Source organism: Lolium rigidum, chromosome 4 (genome assembly GCF_022539505.1).
Source record: "Lolium rigidum isolate FL_2022 chromosome 4, APGP_CSIRO_Lrig_0.1, whole genome shotgun sequence".
Classification (NCBI taxonomy): Eukaryota; Viridiplantae; Streptophyta; class Magnoliopsida; order Poales; family Poaceae; genus Lolium; species Lolium rigidum.
The window spans coordinates 103046079-103070282 of record NC_061511.1 but is presented as its reverse complement, the minus strand read 5'-3'; the positions used below and the strand labels follow the sequence as shown (position 1 = coordinate 103070282).

The window sequence follows — 24204 nt, the reverse complement described above, 5'->3', positions numbered from 1 at the left end:
ATGGTTCTACTTAATTTTTACATACATTATATAGTACCATATGATCTCAAATTGATAAGAGTTTAGGCACTATATTCTAGTTTAGTAGTTAAACATTCATAATGGTTTTGAAAATTCAGCAATCAAATTTAAATTCCATATTCTTTTTTGGAAAGAATACATGAAACTACACTAACTCGTATTATTCCTGTGAATAATAACATACTATGAAAAATGTTCCTTATTTGCACAATTTTTATATGAGACATCTAGAGGCATTTATGCACTACCTTAGTTCCTTAATATAAAATGTTTTGAGAATTCCAATTGAACTGCCAAAATGTTTATTATTAGGAACAAAATAATAAGTATGTATTTATCAAGAAAACAAAAACCAGTTAAAGAGAGATACAACTCGTTTACTCTAGCAAGCATAGCATCCAGATGCGTATCAACTTATGAGACTTGGTTTTGGTTACACGTAGGCATCCGACCTTCCACCGACTTCATCATCCCCAACTCCCCAAGCCCGTTCCTCCTTAGCCCCACGCCACCGCCGCCTCCCCGCCGGCGATGGACCTGCCAACCCCGTCGCCGTCTCCGTCGGATTCGCCGCCGCCGGTCAACTGGGATTCTCTCGACGCCCTCGTTCTCGACTTTGTCAGATCCGACCGCCTCATCGCCCCATCCGCTTCCCCATCGCCGCCCTCATCCCCATCCTCCTCCACCACCACAGCCACCTCCTCCTCATCCCCATCCACATCGACCTCCTCTTCTTACTGCTCGCGCATCCTCATACGCCTGGCCCGTCGCGCGCTCGAGGCTGGTGACGTCGACGCCGCCCTCGCGCTCCTCCGAGCTCACGCCCCTGCCGCGCTTCTCGATCACCGCCTCCTCTTCCACCTCCACAAGCAGGTACAACAAATCTCTCTCTCTCTCTCTCTCTCTCTCTCTCTCTCTCTCTCTCTCTCTCTCTCTCTCTCTCTCAGAGGCAGGATTTTTGACTGTGTCCTGTGCAGAGATTCGTTGAGCTGGTCAGGAGGGGTACGGAGGCAGACAGGGAAGCGGCGCTGGATTGCCTCCGCACAGCTCTCGCGCCTTGTGCCCTCGACGCCTACCCGGTAAGTGCTTCATCGACTCCCTTCTTCCGAGCTTAATCTTCCCGCTTTCCGTGTCAGCGGACCATGAATTGGATGGCAACTGATTGATTTTGTGTTGAGTGTGGATCACATCAATTGTGTGCTAACCTCGTTCGGAATGATTTTACTATGAAATTTGTAGCATTCGAAGCCTATATGCTTTTTTCCCTTAACTGATGTAGCACTTAGGATTAGAACTTCCTTCCTCGCGCTCCTCCGAGCTCACACATCATGTTTTCGTTTCCTTGAGAGGTTCAAGTCAACACCACTATTTTATCTCTCCTTTTCTCTATGTAACCAATACTCATTTTCCTCCAAATTCATACAAACCATTGAAGCATCTCTGTACGTTTCCAGATTGTGTGTTCCTCAATCCTCATTGCATAATAATGGGAATTGCCGGTTCTCAATTGGATGACCTGTAAACATGTCTGGTATACTTGACACTTCACTGTAATGTGAAAAACATGGATTCTGTTATCGAATCTACAGGTGAATGTGTGCGCTATTATTTTTCATGTTGCTTAGTTGCGTGAGTTGAATTTGTTTTGTGAGTGGAGTATATTAAGTTTTTGAGAGTCTCTTTAGGGAAACTTATGTGGACATAGCAGATTGTTATGATGCAAACTTGTTGGATGTAGTGATAAGACTGCTCTTCCTTTTCGTGCGAACTGTCAAGTTTATACGTTTTTGCATGCATTGTTGGAAATTTAACACGTCATTCTTTCGGGTATAAAACTTTGAGTAGAGCTACCTCTTTTTGAGTGTCACACATTGCTATCTGGAAGTAGAGTTCTTCATCAAATGTAAAATAATATTGAAGGGGATCCAATATAGTACAATGATCTGATACCATATTTAATTTTGCAATGTTTTCATTAATAAAGTGGGCGAATGGGCTGGTTGTGCTGTGGACATAGTTTGGGGACTGTTTATCCAACATAATCTGATACAAAGCACTATTGCGGTATTTTGTGCATAATTATTTTGTATGGAGACGCATTGCTACGAGCTCAGTAACTACTAGCTTGGAACTTTGCAGTTTGAAAGGATGAAAGGAAGGTAGATGAAAGGATATCGAATAATATTTTTGTGTGTGCAATTAAGGTTGCCTTCTCGTTTACTCAACAACTAAATTATACCACTCCTCGTATCATTGTGGTAGACCGGGTGACCAGCTGCTACATTTATGGTGCCCAATATCTTGTTGTCGCGGCTGAAACTTAGGACGTAGCTTGTTACTGTTACAGACTAACAAGGGTTAATCCCTGCTGAAAATACTCCTGAAAATAATTTGTAAAATACCACCTGTGTTATCCAGCTTTGGTTCATATAGCACTCAATTAGTTTTTTCCCTACTGTGTTCTCCATCAGGCTCCTCGCCTCCACCACTGTTAACCAATCTTTGGTTAAACCTGTTTTGTCCTCCAATCTAATCATAAAATAAGACACGTCTCCTACCTCTGATCCATAAGTGTGGGTCTCACCATTATTCTCTTCCCTCATTTGGCCAGAGGACCACTAGCAGCATATATGCATGACTACCTGCTCAGAATGTAGCTGTATCCCGATGTTGCCGCATGAATGACGATTTTAGTTGCTTTACCCTCCTGCGCAGCCGAGCGACTAATGAAAATGAACAGGGGATTGGTTTTTTTATTCCTCGGTTCAATCTGTTAACCAAAGATCTGATATGAGCTGTTGGTGATATTTTGATGACCTGAATTGGCAAAATAGGACGGATCGCTAGATGGACAATAACGGTGTAACTATTCAGTGGCATATTCTAAAAGTGCAAACTCGCTTTTTGGAGGTTTACAAGAAATAGTAGAATTTAAGGAGTGTTACAAGAGCAACTTTTCCTAAATGTAATACCTCAAATTCTCTTAATGGAGTAAATGGATATGCCACAAAATGTGTTTGTTCTCCTGCAGGGTAACTCCGTGATAGATTTGTTTACTTTTTTTCACTGTTTATTTTCAAAGAATATACGTTCTAGCTATCTGATTTTCATGAGGTTTAATTAAATCTGAGGCTAACTAGAGAGGTTATAGCCGTTAGCGTGACATGTTTAGAATAAAATTTAAATGGTAAAGGCTAACTCTAGAGGTTAGCTGGTGGTGTCAGTTTTCACGAGGAAATGATAATATCGGTGTTCCATAGGAGTGGCCTTCCGTGTGATAAACAGAGCTTAGCTGTTGAAAGATCCATCTAGCCTTCTTTCATTTGAAACAGCTACTTTACTGATAATAAGTTTGATTTAATTTATTGCAGTAAGATGCCACAGTAAAATCCTTTTATTACTTCCACTAAGTTCTTGTGTACGATTATATTTCCTTCTGCCTACCAAGCAGTAACACACTTTTAAAAGAAAAATGAATAATCAGAGGCTTCTGCGCTAGACCATTCCTATATGAGAATGTTTCATTGTTTATCACGTATCATAGGTGCCAGTTTCTTTCCTTTTCCAGCCCAGGGATTGCAAATTTAATGCTGTTAGACATGCATACATTGAACATAAATACGAAAACAAGATATCCTGCTTCCTTTCAGATGGCCGTGTTATGAACTAAGGGTAAAACATCCACCGCATTGGGTTTGTATGATGATGACTTGAAGTACAATGGTGCTGTGTGTGTGTGCGCGCGGCCGTGTGTGTGAGGCTCTGAGAAGCTGATCTAATTGAGAAAATTATAACTGAGGGACGAGTAAACTCTGATAAATAACATATCTCATTACAGACTAATTGAAAAGCATTTTGGAGCTCCGGCATCTCATTTTTGCTGTTACTCCTGCCAGGCCTAATTATTGTTGATTCCGATTTCCACCACCGCGTTGAGGAGGCTGTTGCATCCAAACATGCATATCCTATCATTAATGCTAACAAACCTGTTATACAAATTTAGTACTCCCTCCGTTCCATAATTTTTGTCGTGGTCTTAGTTCAAATTTGAATTACAATCACGGCAATAACTATAGAACAAAGGAAGTGCTTTATATTTTTCAGTTCCTACATATCCATACAGAAATTTAGTCACCTGTATCTTATTTTTTCATTAAATTTTATTTGTGTTCGCATAATCAATATTGGTGTTTTGGTATGTTCTAAAGGAAGCTTACGAGGAATTCAAGCATATACTGCTGGTTTTGATATATGACAAAGATGATCAATCTTCCCCGGTCACCAACGAGGTATGCATGATCCTGCTGTCCTTATTCACTTTTCAAAAATGATTACAGGTAGCTTATATGTCCTCATCATTCTGCTTGAGCATATCCTATTCTGTGAGTAGTCATTTGTTGTCTCTTGGAACTTCTATTTTCTGATGGCAGTCTGCTATTTTACATATTCAGCTTTATTGCACTACTGTTATGCTGTAATTGTTTGATATATGACCTACTTCTTCCTTTTGAAATGGTTTGCTTGGCAGTGGTCTATAAAGAGGAGATTTGAACTTGCTGGATTGCTGTCATCCATATTAAGAGCTCAGCTACAGGCTTATGATCCTATTCTCTCAATGACCTTACGGTACTTAATAAGGTATATAATTGTTACATCATCATCTCTATTAACCTTGGTTGCTAGGCTACTTTCTCACCATTCTGACGATCTCAAATTTGGAAAAGCATTCACAAAGTATTTTGCTCGCGGCAAGGAATTTCATCACCTATATCTGATCTGACTGAGCGTCTACTCTTTGAGGACCGTGATCTACCTGCAGTTCCTCAGGAATGTTCAGTAGAAGCACCGCCATTTGACGAGGCAAGCATTTCTCAGTAATTAATTAATATACTATGATCCATATTCCAGCTTTTTAATAATCGGCTATCAGGTTGATGTTCAAGCCCTAGCACATGCAGTTGAGTTGACAAGGCAAGGCGCTGTTGACAGCTTAAAGTTTGCAAAAGGAGATCTATATCAAGCATTTCAGGTTTTAATACAAAACCTTATTGAGTATGAACTATTTATCTATTTCATGGATCATTGCATCCGTGTTGCAAATCTCTTTCATCATTTCATATACTCCCTCCGATCTGAAAAAAAAGTCAGACGGATCTTTTTGCGAAAAGAACCCTGTAGTTATATTTTCCTCAACCCGCACTCCTTTGCATTAATAACGTCTGGCCGCATTAATTCAATGGCACGCATCAATGCGGGGAGGGAGACCGGTCCAATACAACTATGCATGCATGGTCTGACAGACCAGCTTCCAAAACGCAACACTCTGTTCCAAGACAAGCCATAAATGCTGAGTGTTAAAGGGTTTTAACTGCAAAACGTAGTTACACTAACAGCCGGACACTTTTTCCGGATCGGAGGGAGTATATATTTCTACAAATTTTGTGGACATATTATGAGTACAAATCATGGTGAAATTTGCAATTGTTGACCAGCGAAATTTAAGGGCACCTTAAATTTTGGGATGGAGGGAGTGCCTTAGAAAGAGCAAAGTTGCTTCTAATCTTTTATGTGCGTAGAAGTTGCACTCTTTAGTAAGCATGGTTGTTACTCTTTCAAATGGGATGTTAAGCACAGCGCTATTATCAATGTTGGGGAATAACAATTGTGGATCAAGTACATCTTACACCTTTGAACAATCGTTGAAGTCGAAACTCCAAACGATACCTACATAGTATTGTCTGCTATCCCTCCGATAGTTATGAAAGCTGTTACTTCTCCCACATAAGCTTGTTCCAGTAGTGTGCACAAGTAGTGTGAACTACAGCTGAGGTGAGGCCACGGGCAGAATGAAGCATGTGCACGAGCAGCGTCAGGAATCCATTCTTTGTCGCCCGTCTCCTTTGCCATCTGGTCATGTGGATACCCTGTCAGAGTCAGATTTGCTGAGAGACCAGCAACAGAACATCAGAACCGATTTATGCAGCTGTGCCTTCGATTGAGATGCACTGCTGCCGCCTTTTTGTTCCAGAAATCACTGCGTTACTTCCCACACAGCACTGTTCTATGGTGCGACAGTCCATGTTTGTTCCATCATTTCGTTGAGCATTTCTCGGGTGGGTAGCAGTTGTATGCGTGCTGTAGGCAAGGAGCAGTAGCTAGCATGGCTGATTTCATTAGAAAGCAATTGCATGATTGGGTGAAAAGTTTAGAGAGTAAAGATGTGGTTTTGATATGCAAGGAGAAAGGTGAAGCTACTGATGTGTGCTTATTGATTTATTATTTAATATACATCATGGCATGGCTAGTTTTTGGTTTGTATTTATTTCAGCAATAGTTCCTTGTATCTTCCTCAATGCCCTGCATCTGCAATGTAAAATTTACTTTCCGTGAAATGGCCAGAATGAACTATGCCGAATGAAGATGGACCTGTCGCTTCTGGATAAACTTGTACATGAGTACTGTGTATACAGGGGAATAGTTGAAGGCTGTTCTCATGCCCTTCCTGGTATATGACTGAACCTGTACTTGAGCCTACTTTACAATTTTAATACGCCCTCAGTCTGGAATTAACTGACACACTAAAACGTGTCTAGATACATGTGAATCTAGACAAATGTGGCTGAGTTAATTCCGAACAGAGGGAGTTGCTTCAAATATGTTCTTTCCTGTAGTGGTCTACTGCTTGCTAGCTCTTGGAACTATCATTTTGGTCCTATGCAGCACTAAAGCAGACCATTTTGTTTTGGTATTCTGTAGGAACTTCTGACTTGAAATGTAGTCAAAACACTGATGTTAGTTCCATAAATAAACAAAGAACCGATAGTGAAACACATCTTGAATGTGAGATGGCTGACAATCAGGATGGCGGCTGTAGCACCAGTGATATTACCTATCATGATTCCTGGTCCAAGAGAATACGAAAGGATAGAAGTAGTACATCAGGGCAGGGAAGACGAAAGAGATGGAGAGGTCGATCCGATGATCTGAATTATGCCTGTGAGACGCCAGCAGATGGAGATCGTGAAATCTTGTCTCCTTCCTTTGACATGGACGAAGATGTTCTGATACAGAAACAGGTAAGCTTTATTTTCAATTCATCATTCTTGCAAGATCCTAGACCATTTTTTTTTATGGATGACGATTTCCTTGTTTTAGGACCTGGTGGCAGATTCTGGTTTTTCTGATACTAGGGATATGCAAGATCAGAAGTATGAGGTTATTTTGGAGATGAGGGACCTCACAAGAAAAGGAATGGCTTCTAAAGTTGTGGATGAAATAAACGACATAGATCCTGGTTTTTTCACCCAAAATCCCGTTCTTCTGTTTCAGCTAAAACAGGTGAAGCCCTTCAATGGGATCGTATTAGTCTGTAGGACTTCTAGTTCTAGGTAGGAAGGGGTACCTTACACATCTTTGAATTTTTTACTGTTTCAGGTTGAGTTTCTTAAGCTAGTAGCTGGTGGTGATCATGTAGCTGCTCTCAAGGTTGCATCCTCTCATCTGGGACCTATTGCTGCCAGTAACCAAGCTTTACTGAAGCCTTTGAAGGAAACTTTGGTAACACTCATACAACCCAGTGAAAATGTACTCACAAAGGCAGTATCCTTGCCTGTTCTTGCAAGTTCTCTACAGGTATGTTTCTATGTTTATATATGTTGTAAGTTGATTCAAAGTCCCACCCATCTGGTAGTTTCTCCGCGATTGGGTATTCACTGTATTAGATTTTGGTTTTGTGCCTTATCTTCTCACAAACATGATGAAACACACATCATGCCTTGTGTGGTTGGTTATCAGCAAGAGTACAAGTCAAACTATGCTTTAGGTTGAAGTTTCTGTAGTCGAAGTGAAGGAATCGGGAGCCGTATCATGACATCTTTCCTTCTGTAGCTTGCTATAAGCAGGAGGCTTGGTATTGAGGAACCTCAGTTGATGAAGATAATCAGGACAACACTTCATACACACACTGAATGGTTTAAACTTCAGATGTGCAAAGACCATTTTGATCATTTTTTGAAAATTGATTCTCTAAAAGAGATTGATCCATCTGTGAGTCACAGTATGTCCAAAGCTCCAACAGATGAATGTGGAAATGGTTCTTCTCAAATCACAACATGCTCAAGTGGCAAGGTTCCAGATGAAGGTAGTAGCCCTCAAGTGCTGTCAGAAGTTGCCTGTGATGAAAGTGCTATAATCAAAGTTATGGTAAGTGGTATATATCTTAAGAAAATTCCTTATTTACCGCTGATTAGCTCCTTTCATGATATATGCGATGGAATTACTCGTTATCATTCATGTGCCATCACTTATTGGAACTATGCCTTCCATGACACCATTGACTGTTAGTCGAGGATTATCTTTGGTGTGAGGAGACCCATTTACCTTCTTTACAGAGGGAATTTATTGCTTTTCTGTGAGAAAATATGTAAATTATATTTCCATTAGGCTAAGAACCAGTATATATACATGTACATGTGTGGAGGATGTAGGAAACTGCTTATATAATAGAAAAAATAGCACAACAGTAATGGAAAGTATAAACTACTCCCCCTCCCCCTCAAACTACATGGTATGTCAACAACACTGAGTTTGGAGAGGTAGAAGTTGTGTTGTGCTCTAATCTGGGCCTTTGCGTTGTTCCCTTCTTTCCTTTTCGCTGCATTCGCAGTTCATGAGTTCTGGATGCTCGAGATGCAGCATCTTATGTGGCTGCACCGCCTTCTCCTGGTGTGCTGTCTTCTCCTGATGGGCCGCCTACTTGTAGTGAGGGATCTTCTCCTTTTATACCATTCTTAATGGAACCATTTTTTTCACATTCCTAACTGAATTAACTTCAGCAAAATGGCTTTTCCCCAGTGGAAGACTCCAATTCTCAATCTAAACACTAGTTCCCACAATTTGATATTTGAAAAGTTACTTAATGCAATAACAGCACCAAGCTGAAAACTTAAATTTATTGATTCCAATAAACATGCAGAAATTAACAATAGGTGATTACAGGAATTAAGACATGGCGAAAGTGGCTGTAATAGCAAGGCGACTATAATGAGTTGATCTAAGTTGGATATTAGAAAAACTTTGTTAGGGAGAACTTCCAACCTTGCTCTATATTACACATTTTTCCAGTTATGAAATTCCTGCCGGTAAATTGAAAACTATGGAACTCAATGAATTGCAGCTTACGGCTTCACATTGGCATCCTTTCCAAGTACTTCTTGGGTTCTATAGTTTTAAATTTGCATAATCTTCAATATGCAGCTTTGACCACTACTTTTTGAATGAAGATGAGTGAACGACCACAGGGAGATACTGTGAAGCATTTGCAGCTAACTGGCTCAAAGTGTCATCAAATTAGGAACTGAGGCAATACACGTTTGTGGTTCATATTTTCTACACCTTATCCAAACAAATGAAGTTCATACAGATTGCTTTTGTTTAAAAATGAATAGATAGAGTGGGGTAATGTTGAATTCTCTAGTTTATTTATCGGTACCACAATGATATGCTTATGCATGTTGATCTGCAGCAACTGGCAAGCGAACTCTATCAGTACTCCATCTTCTAACCTACATATGATCCATGAGTTAACTGCTTAGTTCCATCTCCCGTTTGCAGGAATTCCTTGCTTTGCCAAGGGCGGATGCCATCCAACTGCTCATGCAGTACAGTGGAGATGCAGAGACAGTCATCCAGCAAATCTTTTCGTAGTGCTGTATGTACAGACCACACATGTTCTATTCGTTTTCGAAAGTAAAATATTTCTTCATACTTGTCCTCCATTAGCTGTATTTGAACTAGGTTCCCCCTTTCAATCGTGTGTGTCCATGTAACACTGCAACATTGAAGAAAAACATACGAGGCACCAAAGAATAAAGAAGCAGGCGCATGTAATGAAAATCTTTAAACTTGTGATGGATGGTTTGATCTCAGTTTGGATTTTGGTGTATTATGTGATTACGGAAACCCAGGGAGTAGGTTTTTCCCCCTGCCTGCTTGTTTTGCAGTACCATGTAAATGTGCAACATATATACAGTATTAAAGACTGTCCAGGTGTTGTCTCCCCAATGGACCAGCAGTAGTCATGCGTTATTTACTTTCCATGCTTAAACTATACTCCCTTCCTTCTGATTTAGTCTAAATTTTAGAAAAAATGTGATAAATTAGTATTGCATTTATTAGTACTACTTAGATATGTGAACAACTAATTTAAGCTACTAGTATATTGAAAATAACAACAAGAGAGCAAAACCACTTCGCTTTTAGTGTTGTTGTTGATTAAAAAGCTAAAATATAGAGTATTTTAGAAGAAATTTTGAAGCTAGAATGTAGACTGTTTCAGAACGGAGGGAGTATATGCACGACAGAGAATTATCAGTTGCGACAATTTAGTAATCTGGATTTGCTTTTCCTTGGGCGTTGGAACAATGCAAGATTGACGACTTGTTCTCGACGCATGATGCTTTTAGTTGTGCGCATTATCTCTCGCTTGATCGCTTCCATAGGGCGAATTTTCTCTTGCTTTTTTGCTTGGACTAAAGCATACGCGCATAATGCACCAGAATGATACGATAGGAGTCGCACCACAGTCAACTAATTCCGTTAGTTACCACATCTTCTCTTTATTACAACTATCTATCCATTCGGTAATCATGACCTGCATGAGTGGGTTGTTACCACAACACTAGCCCATTAGGTCAATTAGTAACTATCTATGTCTGATCCCTCTGTGGCTCTGTCCCGCAATTTTGATTGTTTATGATTACTCTTTATCCAACAATTAGTCTATCAGTGTACACTGTTACATATTTATGTAAATATATTCGTACTGAAAATACTCTCTCCCAAAAAGTACCACATAAAAAAACACATAGTTATGAATTATGATTGCAATTTTGCAAACTCAGACAACCGTCCGCACATTCTGTCAGATCATGACACCGAAGAAGCGGATGACACCTACAACCACACGTGGTAGCAAGAGCGGCTTTGCTATTTCTTGTGACTGTGAAATACTAATAATTTCAAAATTAAATAATAAAACGTCCAATTTGAAGCATCTTCATTCTGTAGGTACCATTAAATGAGAAATCCCGCACGCATGCTTCAATTGGGGGCGGAATTCTTTTGAAGATCTGGATTTAGATTGCCTTGGGCTTCCTTTCTCGGAGGATGAGGCTAGGAAGGCCATCAACCAAATGCCGAAGGATAAAGCCCCGGAGCTGGATGGGTTCAATAGTGCCTTCTTCAAGAGATGTTGGGAAACAATCAAAACATATTTGATTAACATCATACACCTTTTTGGAAGCCTTCACTAAGAAAACTTTTATTGGCTCAACTCCGCCAACATCGCCCTTTTGCCTAAGAAAGATGGGGCCGAAGACATAGCCGACTATCGCCCCATTAGCTTGATACATAGGGTTGCCAAGATAACCGCAAAGATGCTTGCTATCCATCTTGGGCCGTTGATGGATGATCTTGTTTCCAATGCCCAAACCGCATTCATCAAGAAGCGAAGTATCCATGATAACTTCTTGTACTTTAAAAACATTGCGACGCGGCTTCACTAGAGCAAAACCGCGACCCTCCTCTTCAAACTTGACATCTGTAAGGCCTTTGATTCCGTTAGGTGGGAGTACATTGTCGACCCTCTTCAACGCCGTGGTTTCCCTTCTCGCTTCCGCAATTGGATCATGGCCCTGTACACCATCGCCACCTCGAGATTTCTCACCAACGGGGTGCCCGACGCCCCAATCTTGCATGGGCGCGGCTTGCGCCAACGGGATCCTCTTTCGCCCCTCCTTTTCGTCCTCGCCATCGACCAACTTTCACAGATCCTTGAGAATGCTAAAACTCTTGGACTCCTTCACAAGATACGGGGTAGGGGAACCATTTTGCGGACATCCCTCTATGCATATGTTGCGGCGGTATTTGTGGCTCCCATTAAATAGGATATCCAAGCTTTGGTGACTATCCTTGAGTCCGTCGGTGAGGTGACCAACTTCCAAAAAAAACTTCGTCGTCCCAATTAGATGTGGGGAGGTTCACCTCGACGACATTCTTGAGGGAATTCTGGCCGCACGTGCTTCTCCCCCCTACGCTACCTTGGGTTGCCGCTTTCGGTGAGATGCAAAAAGGCCGACTTTCAACACCTCGAAGACAAGTGCGCGGGAAAGCTTCCCACTTGGAATGGAAAATATGTCACCATGGCCGGCCTTACCACCTTGGTCAAGTCGGCCATCGCTTCCCAAGCCATCTACCACCTAACCCCTCTCAACATTCCTCCGGAGACCGTAAAGTAGTCAACAAGATTGAAAGGGTATTCCTTTGGTCCGCGAAAGAAACTACCACCGGGGCCAAGTGCAAGGTCAATTGGGAGACGGTGTGTCGTCCAAAGAAGCTTGGGGTTCTTCATATGGGAAAATTTGCAATGGCCCTCCGTCTACGGTGGCCATGGCTCGAGTGGAAAAACCTTGGGAATTGTTTTTTTGGGTGGGTATGGGAACCCTTGCATGAACAAAGACCTGGATATCTTCTATTCCTCCACAACTATTACCCTTGGGAATTGTAGGAAAACGCCTTTTTGGCATGCCCCTTGGTTGAATGGTAGAAAACCGATCGAGATTTCACCTCTTATCTTTGCTTCATCCAAAAGAAAGAGTTTGAAAGTCTCGCAACCCTTACATGAGCAACTTTGGGTGGAAAAGATTGATTTTTCTCGCCCCTTCACCATGGAGCACTTTTCGCAATTTGTGGAACTTTGGTATCTTATTGCAAGCGTTAATCTTCGTGGCGACCAAGAAGATCACATTGTTTGGAGGCTTACACCTAATGGAGAATACTCAGCTAAGTCTGCTTATGAGGTGCAATTTCTCGGGTCCATCGCTTCGCCCATAAACAAGTACATTTGGAAAGCTTAGGCACCTCCCAAAGTCAAGTTCTTTGCATGGCTTGCGAAATAAAATAAAATTTGTGCGGCGGATCATTTACAAAAGCAAGGGTGGCTAGACTGCAGGCTTTGCCTCCTTTGCAAGCAATGTAGGGAAACAATCAACCACCTTTTCATCCACTGCCGCTACTCCACGCGCATTTTGGGCCGCGTTAAGGATTGGTTGGGCATTGCCGAGCTTCATCCTACCAATTGGGCGGATCTCGCAATTTCAGAGTGGTGGAACATGATGTCAGGAGGGACTACCCCAAACCGGAAAGCCATGGCTTCCCTTGCTTTGCTCGTCTCGTAGGAAGTTTGGAGCGAACATAATGTAAGAGTTTTTCGAAAGAAACAATCCCTCCTTTGCAGTCTTCGATAGGATCAAATATGAGGCCCATCTTTGGGTTTTGGCGGGTGCCAAACGCTTGGGTGATTTGATGCATGGAGATTAACCTTGTCTATCTTAAAAGCTTCGGCCTTGCGGCCTTGTAAAATTTCTCCGTAATTAATAGATTGATGCCAAACCTTTTTTCCCGTTTCAACAATTTTTTTAAGATAGACAAGGTTATTAGTCTTGGGAGCAACCACGTGGTAAACGTGTACCAATTTCTCTGACAAGTAAATGGTGCAGTTGACAAACGCATGTAATTCCTCCATTTCAGATTAAGTATCAAAACTTCCCGTTAAATTTGATCTAGATTAGACAAATTTCATTGTGTAGGTTCGCTGATTTTGGAAAAGATACCGCGACACTTAATTAGAAATGGAGGGGCAGCTCTTCTCAATTGCATGAAAAGCACAGTTGAGAATTTAGATATTTCCTCTGATTTATACTACTTGCCACTAGTATGGATGTACCTAGAACTAAATTATATCTAGATACATCTATATTAGGGACAATTAATATGAATTGGAGGGAGTACATCTAAACTAGACGAAATTAGACAATCGAGACGTGTCTCAAGAGCATGAGTTTTAACCGCTCGAGGCATTTGAGAAGTTTGAGATGTGTCCCATCTTTGTTGCACTATAACAATCTTAACTGGACGAAAATGTGAAACACTAGGTTGAAATGCATATCAAGTGCAGGAGGAAACGCAGCTGTGTTGAAGTATAAATGCATTGCTTAGCTTCTTCCATTGGATCGATTTTTCGATTGCATTGGCTAGAACATGTAGTTCTACAAGTTCAACGTTCTTCGGCTGCACGAAAAACAGAGTTACATGAAAATAGAAAAGTTGCGATGTATCTGAACCGCATGAAAATACAAGCTAAGTCTAAATAATATTGCAAGTTATTTTGTTCGTTCAAAATTACTGAAATTTCTAAATTTTCCATGAGTCAAAGTTCAATATATATATTTGGCCAAGTCTACTGAAAAATATGTTACAATATTAATATATACGACATCAAATCGAACAAATATTGGACCAAACCATATTCTTTGATCTATCTAATGAAATTAGTTTGAGGTTTTAGATGTCGATGTACTATATATGTATACTTGGTTAAACTTTCAAAAGTTTATGCGTGGTACAAAGTTTGAAATTCAATTACTTCGAAACAGAGGTGAGTATATTAGTTAATCTCTCGTGTCTTTACGGAGGTGTCTATACGATTGAAGAACATGTGAGAGATTTTTTCCCAAAATGGATGGCAGCGTGATCATCTGATAGGATCGTCTCCGCCTTAGCTTTTTTTCTTGTTCGATGTTTCTTTCTCAGAATTTTAGACTTGTAATAATGATTGTTTATCATGGATATGTGCGGCGATGTCCATTCTTATAATACAGTGGCTGTGGCTAGGTGTAATACTTAAACTTTAAGTAATAAAATACCCATTATTAAAAAATATTAGTTAATCTCTCGTGTGTCCGTTGGTCTATACGGTCTCGTTTAGTCTTGCGCGCACACCCATCTACCAACACGCGTGCGCACTACCTAGCTACCCGTACGTTGGTCTTGGTCCTAAAAGTCACCGGGCAGATATGCACATCGACTCGTCGCGTCGCGTTTGCTTTTGCAAGTTTTTGGTCTGAATTTCTCTGGAATCGTTGCTTTCCGTTCCCACGTGCTGACTTAGCCGTATCCAGTATGTTCCAAGCTTGCTGATACGATGCCTTCCCCTCCACTTGACGAGACGTGTTGAAGGGGAATGTAGGCGGGACCGGCGTGTGTTTGAGATAGAATCATAACTAATGGACGTTGCACTTGCTCAAAAGACATTGTACTTATCAAAGGTGCATGAAGAAACATAGATACACACAAAAAGGTGATGCCAGTCTGAGATAAGGATGAGGTAAGGAGAACCTCATACCGAGTTGGTGGAGTCACCACTCACCACTCGTACGTAATGTTTTTTTTTTAACCGAGCTAAACGCTTTGCTTTTTCTTTTTACTACTATCACTGATCAAGAAGAAAAGAGAAGAGAAAAGTTAATTCATGGAAACCTGACGAAAATCAATACAACTAGGACCAAACTCACTCGAACATCAGCACACACATGGAAAAACCCAGTCATGCGTGGATGACACAAAAGCTGCATTGCAGAACGCTCGCTAAAGATAGCCGGCCTCCACCCATGCTGGATAGAAGACACCGCAAGTGCTATGAGAGGAGCAATCACGGAACAAACGCTCCAACATAGATGAAGGGCGCCAAAGTGACAGACGATCAGTATTGAGGCAACCATAGTGTGCGATCGGAGAGGGGCTATGCAATCTTTTTCAACCATAACGTGCGATCGGAGAGGCGGCTCGAGTCCCTCTTGGCCAAAAGGAAAGAAAAAGAGTACATAGTCGGTTCACACCATGTCACCATCTCCTGGGTACTGAATCGTGACTGGTTTATATAGGGAGACGAACATATTCGAGAGCTCGCGTCACAGGGGACGCACGTACGCAGGAGCAGGATCGATTCGGGAAGAAGAAAGCCGGCCGGCCAAGAAGCTAGCCAAGTAAGAACGTCCAGCTGGATCTAGTTAGGTGCACATCGCTTTCTTAGATGCCCTTTAGCTTTGCACCTAGCTAGGCATAGCCGTGTGACCATCCATCCATCCATCTCATTCTCATCCATCCGATCCTAGCTGATCATGCACGTATATCTGACGTACCGGCATATCACAATGTTGACCATCGTGTACAAGGAGCTCTAGAAACTCCGATTAGTTGTTCGAATGCCAAGTTACATTCCCGTATGATTTGTACTGCTATTGGCATTATCGGTCCATGAAACTATATACTGCATGCGTACATTTGTGGGATTTTTTTTTGGCTTATCTAAACCCGACCCAAACACTACGGGTAGCCGGGTAAAGGTTTGGACATGGGGAGGAACGGACCTAGCGGCAGGTTGTTTGAACCTCACTTACATATTTTAAAAAGTTTTGGAAGTCATCTGTGCATTTCTTAGTTATGTCTAAATCGGTTCCTTCAAATTTAATTCAGTTACAAATTGTAGCATTCACCATTTTAAATTCCATAATTCATTGTACCCCTTTAAACTCAAGAGAATCCAAATGATGAACTTGTGGATTAGTAACAAGTAGACAAGCTCAATTTTGCTGCAACAAGTAAAGTCCTTCATTACGGTTTTGCTAGTTAAGTACCCTAATAAACCAAATAATGTTAGAGTGCTTAAAGTGACCATTCCATTATATTGGAGATAGCAAAACACCTTCTTTCTGTTCACCCCTCTGTACTTCCGGAACAATTGTACTTTTTAATTTTTGTCTTAAGTCAAACTCTTCTTAATTTTGACCAAGTTTATACAAAACACAGCAATATTTATGAAAAAATAGTATATTATGAATCTATATTTTATGGTGGATCTAGTGATATTGATTTGATGCTATGTATGTTGCTCCTTTTTTTTCTATCAAATTAGTCAAACTTCAAAAAAATTGACCTAAGACAAAGGCTAAAGGGACATTTTATCGCGTGTTCGGGAACACATACACCAAGGATCCTCACACTTGTAACTGTTCTGTAGTAGGCGTGAGGCGTTGCAGCTCAGTTCGAGCAAAACACACATAGGCATGGTGGGTTTTTCCCCAGATTTAAGCCGCACAAGGTGAAACCCTACATCTTACTTGTCTGGATCCGGTTGAAGGTGTTCTTCTCTTACACGGGGAGCTAGCACCCCTCTTCCTTCCCCCTCCATTGCTACCTGTCCAACCACCCCACACCCCACCACAAATGTCTAACCGTCCAACCATTTGCTAAGAAGGCTTGGTCCTCCTTTATAGCGCAAAGGGTTACCACACGGCTAGCTGCATGCCTGTCACCTACACTAGATAGGTGGTGGCCGGCTGGAGAGGTCTCTGCTTCCACGCATAGGGTGGCAGGGCGCACTGTGCCTGAGAGACATTGAATGCCACCTCTATCCTAGGGAGCTTGTGCCAGGTGCTGACCATGCCGTTCCCGGGGTGGACACGTCCCGCACCCCGGGAACGCATATGGCAGACCGATCGAGGCATGAAGCCAAAACCTTGCCCTTCCCACGAAGCGTCTCTCCAGGGGTATTGTCGTTGAAGGGGTGTGCTGCGTAGACGCTGCGGGTATTCCAACAAGGATTCCCAGGCCGTCCACCGGGAATGATTCACAACTTTCGGGGAGGTCCCCTCAGGCGAGCTCCTTGACGATGTCTTGAGGCCAATGCCTAAGACATATTTGAGAAGCTCTACCGCATGAGCTTCACCTGCCCAACCTTACCAGATCCCTCGTCTAGGTCTTCTCGTGTCTGAACATGTAGATCTTGTAGGTCTGGATGCTCTTCTTGCATCCACTGTGATTAATGGGTTCGGCGCGCCTTACGGGTATTTATCCTCGACGCACCGCTTCCCGTGTCGTTGTATTCTTCTGGCAGGGCATCATGTGCTCCATGCCTTATAGTCTTGAACAACACCTCAACCCACACGTCCGGCGTTGTGGGGACACCCGTTCCCATTACGTTGACACATTTGTTCTAATACTGGACCCATTTTCACATTTTGTCAAGATGGTGTTAGTTTATAGGATATATGAGTCATATGCCACTAACTTTTTCGAGAACTTTGAGTCACAACGAAAGAAAGTCTGCATATAGACAAAACATAGTAATTCATCGACATATAACAGTGACATGACTCCCTAATCGTTCACTTGATATGTCTAACATATTGATGTCCCTACATTATACCGCATCCCTTGATTATGATTCATGAGTTTGAAAAGACGGTGAACCGATCAAATCCAACAACCAAAACTAAACCGACGAAGCCTCTATTGTTTATCTGGAAGTACACCAAACTTTCCGGCCAAGGTTAAGGATGACAATTCTCCAGATATGGACCAGGCTAAGAGACGTACAACTATCATAAGTTTCGGATATGATGACCTATCGTTGGACAACAGGTGCAAGGTACTCCTCCCGCTCACGATACAACATCCTCTTAAAAGGAGCAATTGTATCACCATCGTGGAGGCTCAACTGGAAATCTTGGGTTCCCCCTAGGGTGAAGTTCCACCCCACGCAATGAGATGCCCGCTATGCTACCAGTCCGAGGAGGCTATGTCGCACATCCTTGCATGATGGTCCTTCTGAGGACGATATGGTATGAGGCGATGTCGTGGATTCGATCCACCTCTGTTTGGGGTTGAGGTGTGACTTCATGGACTGGTGGCGTGACGCGCACCTCTCCTCGCCAGCTGCGCAAGGGGCACCTCGTCATTGATCATGCTCATGAAATGGTGAATCTGGAAATATGAACATATACAACATCAATTCAGTGTTATTCGAACCATCAAGAAATATATTTTAATACTACAATGCATTTGCAATTATGAAAGTTAATGTGTTTTTATATAATAGTTGGTCAAACTTTATAAATTCTGACTTTGATTAAAACTAATGCATCCTAAACTGGGAAGGAGGGAGTAGAACATAAACGAGCACTTATTCCTAGACGGAGGGAGTATATCCATTTTCACATTTTATCAACACAATGTTAATTTATAAGATATGAGTCATATGCCACCAAACTTTCCAAAAACTTGGAGTTATAGCCAAAAATAGTCTGCTTATAGACAAAACATAGTAAGTCAGTCGTGATATATGTAATGTCCCTACGTGATACCGCGGGACTGAGATCAGGTGACATGCCTTAGGCATGTCACGCATGAACAGTGCTGTGACATGCACCGTAGGCCGTAGGATTGAAAATGAACACACACGATCAAACACTGTAGCGCGCGACTGTAGCTGGTCCTGTAGCGCATGAACTGTAGCAATATCCTGTACCAAATGTCCTGTAGCAAATGCACTATAGATGGTTCCTGTAGTAGTGATATCCTGCCATCTAATCTAGATCCGACGGTGAGAAAAGGGGTGCATGTCACTGCACTGTTCATGCGTGACATGACTAAGGCATGTCACCTGATCTCATTCCGATACCGCGTCCCTTGATTATGAGTTTGAAAAGAAAAGTGGACCGGTCGAAGCTCACAGCCAAAACTAAGGCCGCCAGGTCTCTACTCTATCTGGACACACACACACACACAAAACTTGCTGGCCAAGGTTGAAGACGACGAATAACACGACAGTTGTATGGACATGGAAATGTAAGGAGGGAATGTATAGCATGCATGCACTGCCAGGAGACCAACGACACTTTAGCGCCGTTACAAAACCTAGTAGCCACACATCCGTCGGGGGTTGGTGCTTGCGGAGTCAACGTTAGCCACCTCCATTTTTTGACGAACCAGCGTGCGTGGTTGTTGCTCGTCGTTTTCCTGCTCCTCCACCCCCATGAATTGGCCCAACAATACAAAGCCCTATATATACACACATGCACGGACGGGCATAATCCAACCCACAAAACTAACCGAGCACATACACTTCAGTGTAGAAAACTATCAAAGCAGCTCCAAGCCTCCAACCTAGCAATGGCAGTGACGGTGGAGATCACGCGGAGCACGGTGCTCGAGCCCTCGCCGGAGTCGGCACGTGGTGGCGGAAAGAAGGTCCCACTCACCGTCTTCGACCGCGCCTCCACCGACGGCTACATCCCGGCCGTCTTCGCCTGGAACGGGCCGGCGCCAACCAACGACGCGCTCAAGGACGGCCTCCTCGCCGCAGTCGCAAGGTTCCCGCACCTCGCTGGGAGGTTCACCTCCGACGAGCACGGCAGGAAGTGCTTCCACCTCAACCAGGCTGGGGTGCTCGTCCTCGAGGCCACCGCCGACGCGGATCTCGCCCACGCGCTCGCGCACGACGTGGCCGCGCACATCAACGAGCTCTACCCCAAGGCTGACAGGGTACGTACGAAGCTCTTAGAGCAAGCTAGGAGGAGAGTGCTTTAATTTACACGTCCGAAACAAAGTCACCACTTCCACACGTAAAACACACATGTTTGTAACGCTCTTGCATTGCAGGAACGTGAGGGCGAGCCGCTCTTCAACGTGCAGCTAACGAGGTACGCATGCGGCGGGCTGGTAATCGGCACCGCCTGCCACCACCAGGTCGCCGACGGCCAGTCCATGAGCGTCTTCTACACGGCCTGGGCCGCCGCCGTCCGGACCGACGCGGCCGTCCTCCCCACGCCCTTCATCGACCGCTCGGCCACCGTCGTCGCCCGCAACCCGCCGGCGCCGGCGTTCGACCACCGGAACATCGAGTTCAAGGGCGAGCGCAGCTCCACCCACGCCTACAGGGTCCTCCCCATGGACAGGATCGAGAACCTCGCGGCGCACTTCCCGGACGAGTTCGTCGCCGGCCTCAAGGCCCGCGTCGGCGCGCGCTGCAGCACCTTCCAGTGCCTCCTCGCGCACGCGTGGAAGAAGGTCACGGAGGCGCGGGACCTGGCGCCGGACGACTTCACGCACGTCAGGGTGGCCGTCAACTGCCGTGGCCGCGCAAAGCCTCCCGTGCCCATGGACTTCTTTGGTAACATGGTGCTCTGGGCGTTCCCGACGATGCAGGTCAGGGACCTCCTCTCCTCCAGCTACGCCGCGGTCGTCGCCGTCATCCGCGACGCCGTCGCGCGCGTCAACGACGACTACATCCAGTCGTTCGTCGACTTCGGGGAAGCGGAGCGCGGCGGTATCGAAGATGGCGGCGACGAGCTAGCGTCCACGGCGGCGACGCCGGGCATGGTGTTTTGCCCTGACCTTGAGGTGGACAGCTGGCTCGGCTTCCGCTTCCACGACCTCGACTTTGGCTACGGCCCACCATGCGCCTTCCTGCCGCCGGACCTGCCCATCGAAGGGATTATGATCTTCGTGCCATCATGCGCCGCCAAGGGCGGCGTCGACTTGTTCATGGCGCTAGATGACGAGCACGTCGACACCTTCAGGCAGATCTGTTACTCCATGGACTAATCATTACCAAACGTATACATGACTCGATGCTAGCTAAGCCATATGAACTGCAGCAGGATAAGCCATAGACGTCAAACATTATGTCGGCTTTGTTTTGCGATCAACTGCAGGCTTGTATAATTGTGGCAGACTGGTCGGCGAGGATTACTGTGATCGGATTATAGTACTGCGCGCATCTAGTACATATTATGTTTTCTCTTACTGTAAGAACAACTATAGTTACATCTGCGTAATATATGCACGGATTATTTGACACGAGTACGTAGCTGCTGCGGCTGCACATATGCTCTCCGTTGCGTCTCACCGTCTCCATCTCTTTCTAATCTGTACATGCATTCGACTGCAAAACATCCTGGCAGGTTCAAAGCTTTAAATATTTTATTATATCTCAAACCAATAACCCGACCAACTCATTAGCCTAATCGCGAGAAGATATTATCCCATGTTAGCATCTTTCAACAATTTTTCTTCTTCAAAAACAATACAGATTCAGTCCCCTACGAACAAATACACGCACACCCTACCTCTATCAGCACTTTCGGGAGACTGGATAGCCAAAAAACTGATCCGACATGTCTTAAGTCACCACAAGCGTCTCGCTGTCGATGTAAACGTCGCCTTTCACTGAAAGAATATTTCGTCTTTTATGATACACCAAAGTGTTAAATCTAGGGTTTGAATCTAGTAGGCTAGGGGTGCCAGTACCGCCGTAACCACCCAACCACATGTTAATTCTCATGTTTAACAACTTTTATTTACCATTAATTGCTACTTCACCCATACCAAAGTATAATACTCCCTCCGTCTCAGTTTACTAGTCTTCCCTGTATCCCTAGGTCGCCAATTTGACCTATATAATTTAAATTATATAATGTAAAAATTATATCATTAGAAAATAGAACATATGAACTTTCTAATGATATAATTTTTATAACATATAACTAATGTTAACTTGATCAAATTTGCGACCTAGGGGTAAGCGCGCCTAATAAACTGTGAGAGAGGATTTAGAAAATAAATCATTTCTAAATTTAGCAATTACGATGATGGAAGCACGAGTGTCTATTCTAATTTCTATATATTATCATAAAACCCATGCAGTAGATATCACAAGTTATCATCAGATCAAATAATGGTTAGCATCACTTTCTCTCAGTTGTAACTCACGTGCACAGAGAGAAAACTCAGTTGCAACCCAACTAAAACTCACATAATGCACGAATCATATTGGACGATCCTAGCAGTTTTTAATAAGGGAGCAGCTTACTTGATCAAGGAAATGTTTGCAAAGCAATGGTGATATCGACGAGGATGTTTGCCACATGACCTAGGCAGGGTGGAAGAAGTGGTGACAAGCATCTAGTATCCTACTCCCTTCGTTCTGAAAGAATCTACATTCTAGCCTTAAATTTATTCTCAAATACTCTACATTCTAGTTTTTGGTCAACAACAACACTGAAAATGAAGTGGTTTTGCTCTCTTCATTAGATGTTGTAATTTTCAGTGTAGCTTGAATTGATTGTTCACATATCTAAGTAGTACTAATAAATGCAATACTAGTTTATCTCATTTTTCTAGAATGTAGACTAAATTAGAACGGAGGGGGTATGTGACAAGAAGGTCTCATAGAAGCTAAAATGTAAGTTCTATAGGACGGCTGGCGATGCTATATGGGCTAGAATGTTGGCCAACTAAAAGACAACACATCTAAAAAATAAGTGTCGCATAGATTCGCATGCTAGATGGATGTGCGACCGTACAAGAAGGGGCCGGATTAGGAACGAGGTAATTCATGATGGGCTAAGGGTGGCACCGGTCGATGAGAAGCTTGTCCAACACCGACTAAGGTGGTTTGAGCATATCGAACGGAGGCCTTCTAAGGAATATGGAGGAGACTAGAAGGATTAGAGGACGACCAAATTTGACTTGGATGGAAGCGGTAAAAAGAGACTTAAGGGATTGAAATGTTCTTAAAGTCTTGGCATTTGATAGGACTGCATGGAGATCAGCGGCTCATGTGCCAAAATCTTAGTTTACTCTCCTTTTTTCCTTCTCGTTCTTGTTTTGGCTTCCTTTTATTTCTTATTTCATATCTAGCCTACCTCACTTATTTGGGAAAAAAAACTTTAATATTGTTGTTGGAGCAGCTTACTTAAAACCTCTTAGCCAGCACAATCATCAGCTCATCAAATAATGATAAGAGGCATCTTCTCTCAGTTGTAACTTACTTGCACAGAGGAAAAACTCAAGCAATCCAGCTGCAACTCACGCACATTACAAAGCTAACGGTCCTAGCTAGAGTTGGCCAAGCTTTAAGCTAATTCTTGGTTGAGCGAGAACTAACAAACCTGTTCTATTAAATAGCAAAAGCCAAGATTTGAACTCAAGACCTCTCCAATGATATCATGTCAAGTTTCACGCACTAGCTAACCCAGTAAAAAATCCAAACTAATAAATAAAGCTAGCAAATCAACATACTTCCTCCATTTTATATTAATTATTTCCGATTAAGTTATACCAAAGTTAACGAACTGAGTTGCTATTGTGTTAATTATTTCTCACTTTACGACTTCGTCTCGATCTACATCCATTATATTTTCTTGAGTGGGTAGTTAGACTTAGAAAAGAGACTAGCTAGCTATGATAATCAGTGCAAGGGTAACTAAACCGGCCTTTCCCAAATCTCCATTGCTACCAACGCGTCCTACTTGCCCGTTGGCTTTGGTCGCCGAGGTAGAATCGCCATTGTTGAATCGGCTCGTCGCGTCGCACGTCGCACGTCTGCGGTCTGCCTGCCTTTTTATCGGCTCGTCATCTTCGTCGTGGTCGCACGGGTTGGTGCGTAGGTGTGTGCATTCTCGTGGAGTACTCTTGATCCCCACCTGTCCTCGTCCGCCGAAT

At 43.1% G+C, this 24204-nt stretch overlaps 2 protein-coding genes across 2 annotated transcripts; both read left to right on the top strand.

The window, feature by feature from the left end:
* The first annotated feature begins 539 nt into the window (after positions 1 to 539).
* LOC124650127 lies at positions 540 to 10067 on the top strand. Its single transcript, XM_047189687.1, has 12 exons — positions 540 to 894; positions 999 to 1100; positions 4230 to 4310; positions 4550 to 4659; positions 4746 to 4881; positions 4952 to 5050; positions 6421 to 6526; positions 6778 to 7097; positions 7177 to 7359; positions 7456 to 7653; positions 7909 to 8223; positions 9634 to 10067. The coding sequence occupies exons 1-12, from the start codon at positions 553 to 555 to the stop codon at positions 9724 to 9726; spliced, it is 2085 nt and encodes a 694-aa protein (XP_047045643.1). The 5' UTR covers positions 540 to 552; the 3' UTR covers positions 9727 to 10067.
* Positions 10068 to 19869: 9802 nt separating this feature from the next.
* LOC124705933 (tryptamine hydroxycinnamoyltransferase 2-like) lies at positions 19870 to 21303 on the top strand. The gene is made up of 2 exons (XM_047237614.1): positions 19870 to 20241; positions 20359 to 21303. The coding sequence occupies exons 1-2, from the start codon at positions 19870 to 19872 to the stop codon at positions 21301 to 21303; spliced, it is 1317 nt and encodes a 438-aa protein (XP_047093570.1).
* The last annotated feature ends 2901 nt before the right edge of the window (positions 21304 to 24204 follow it).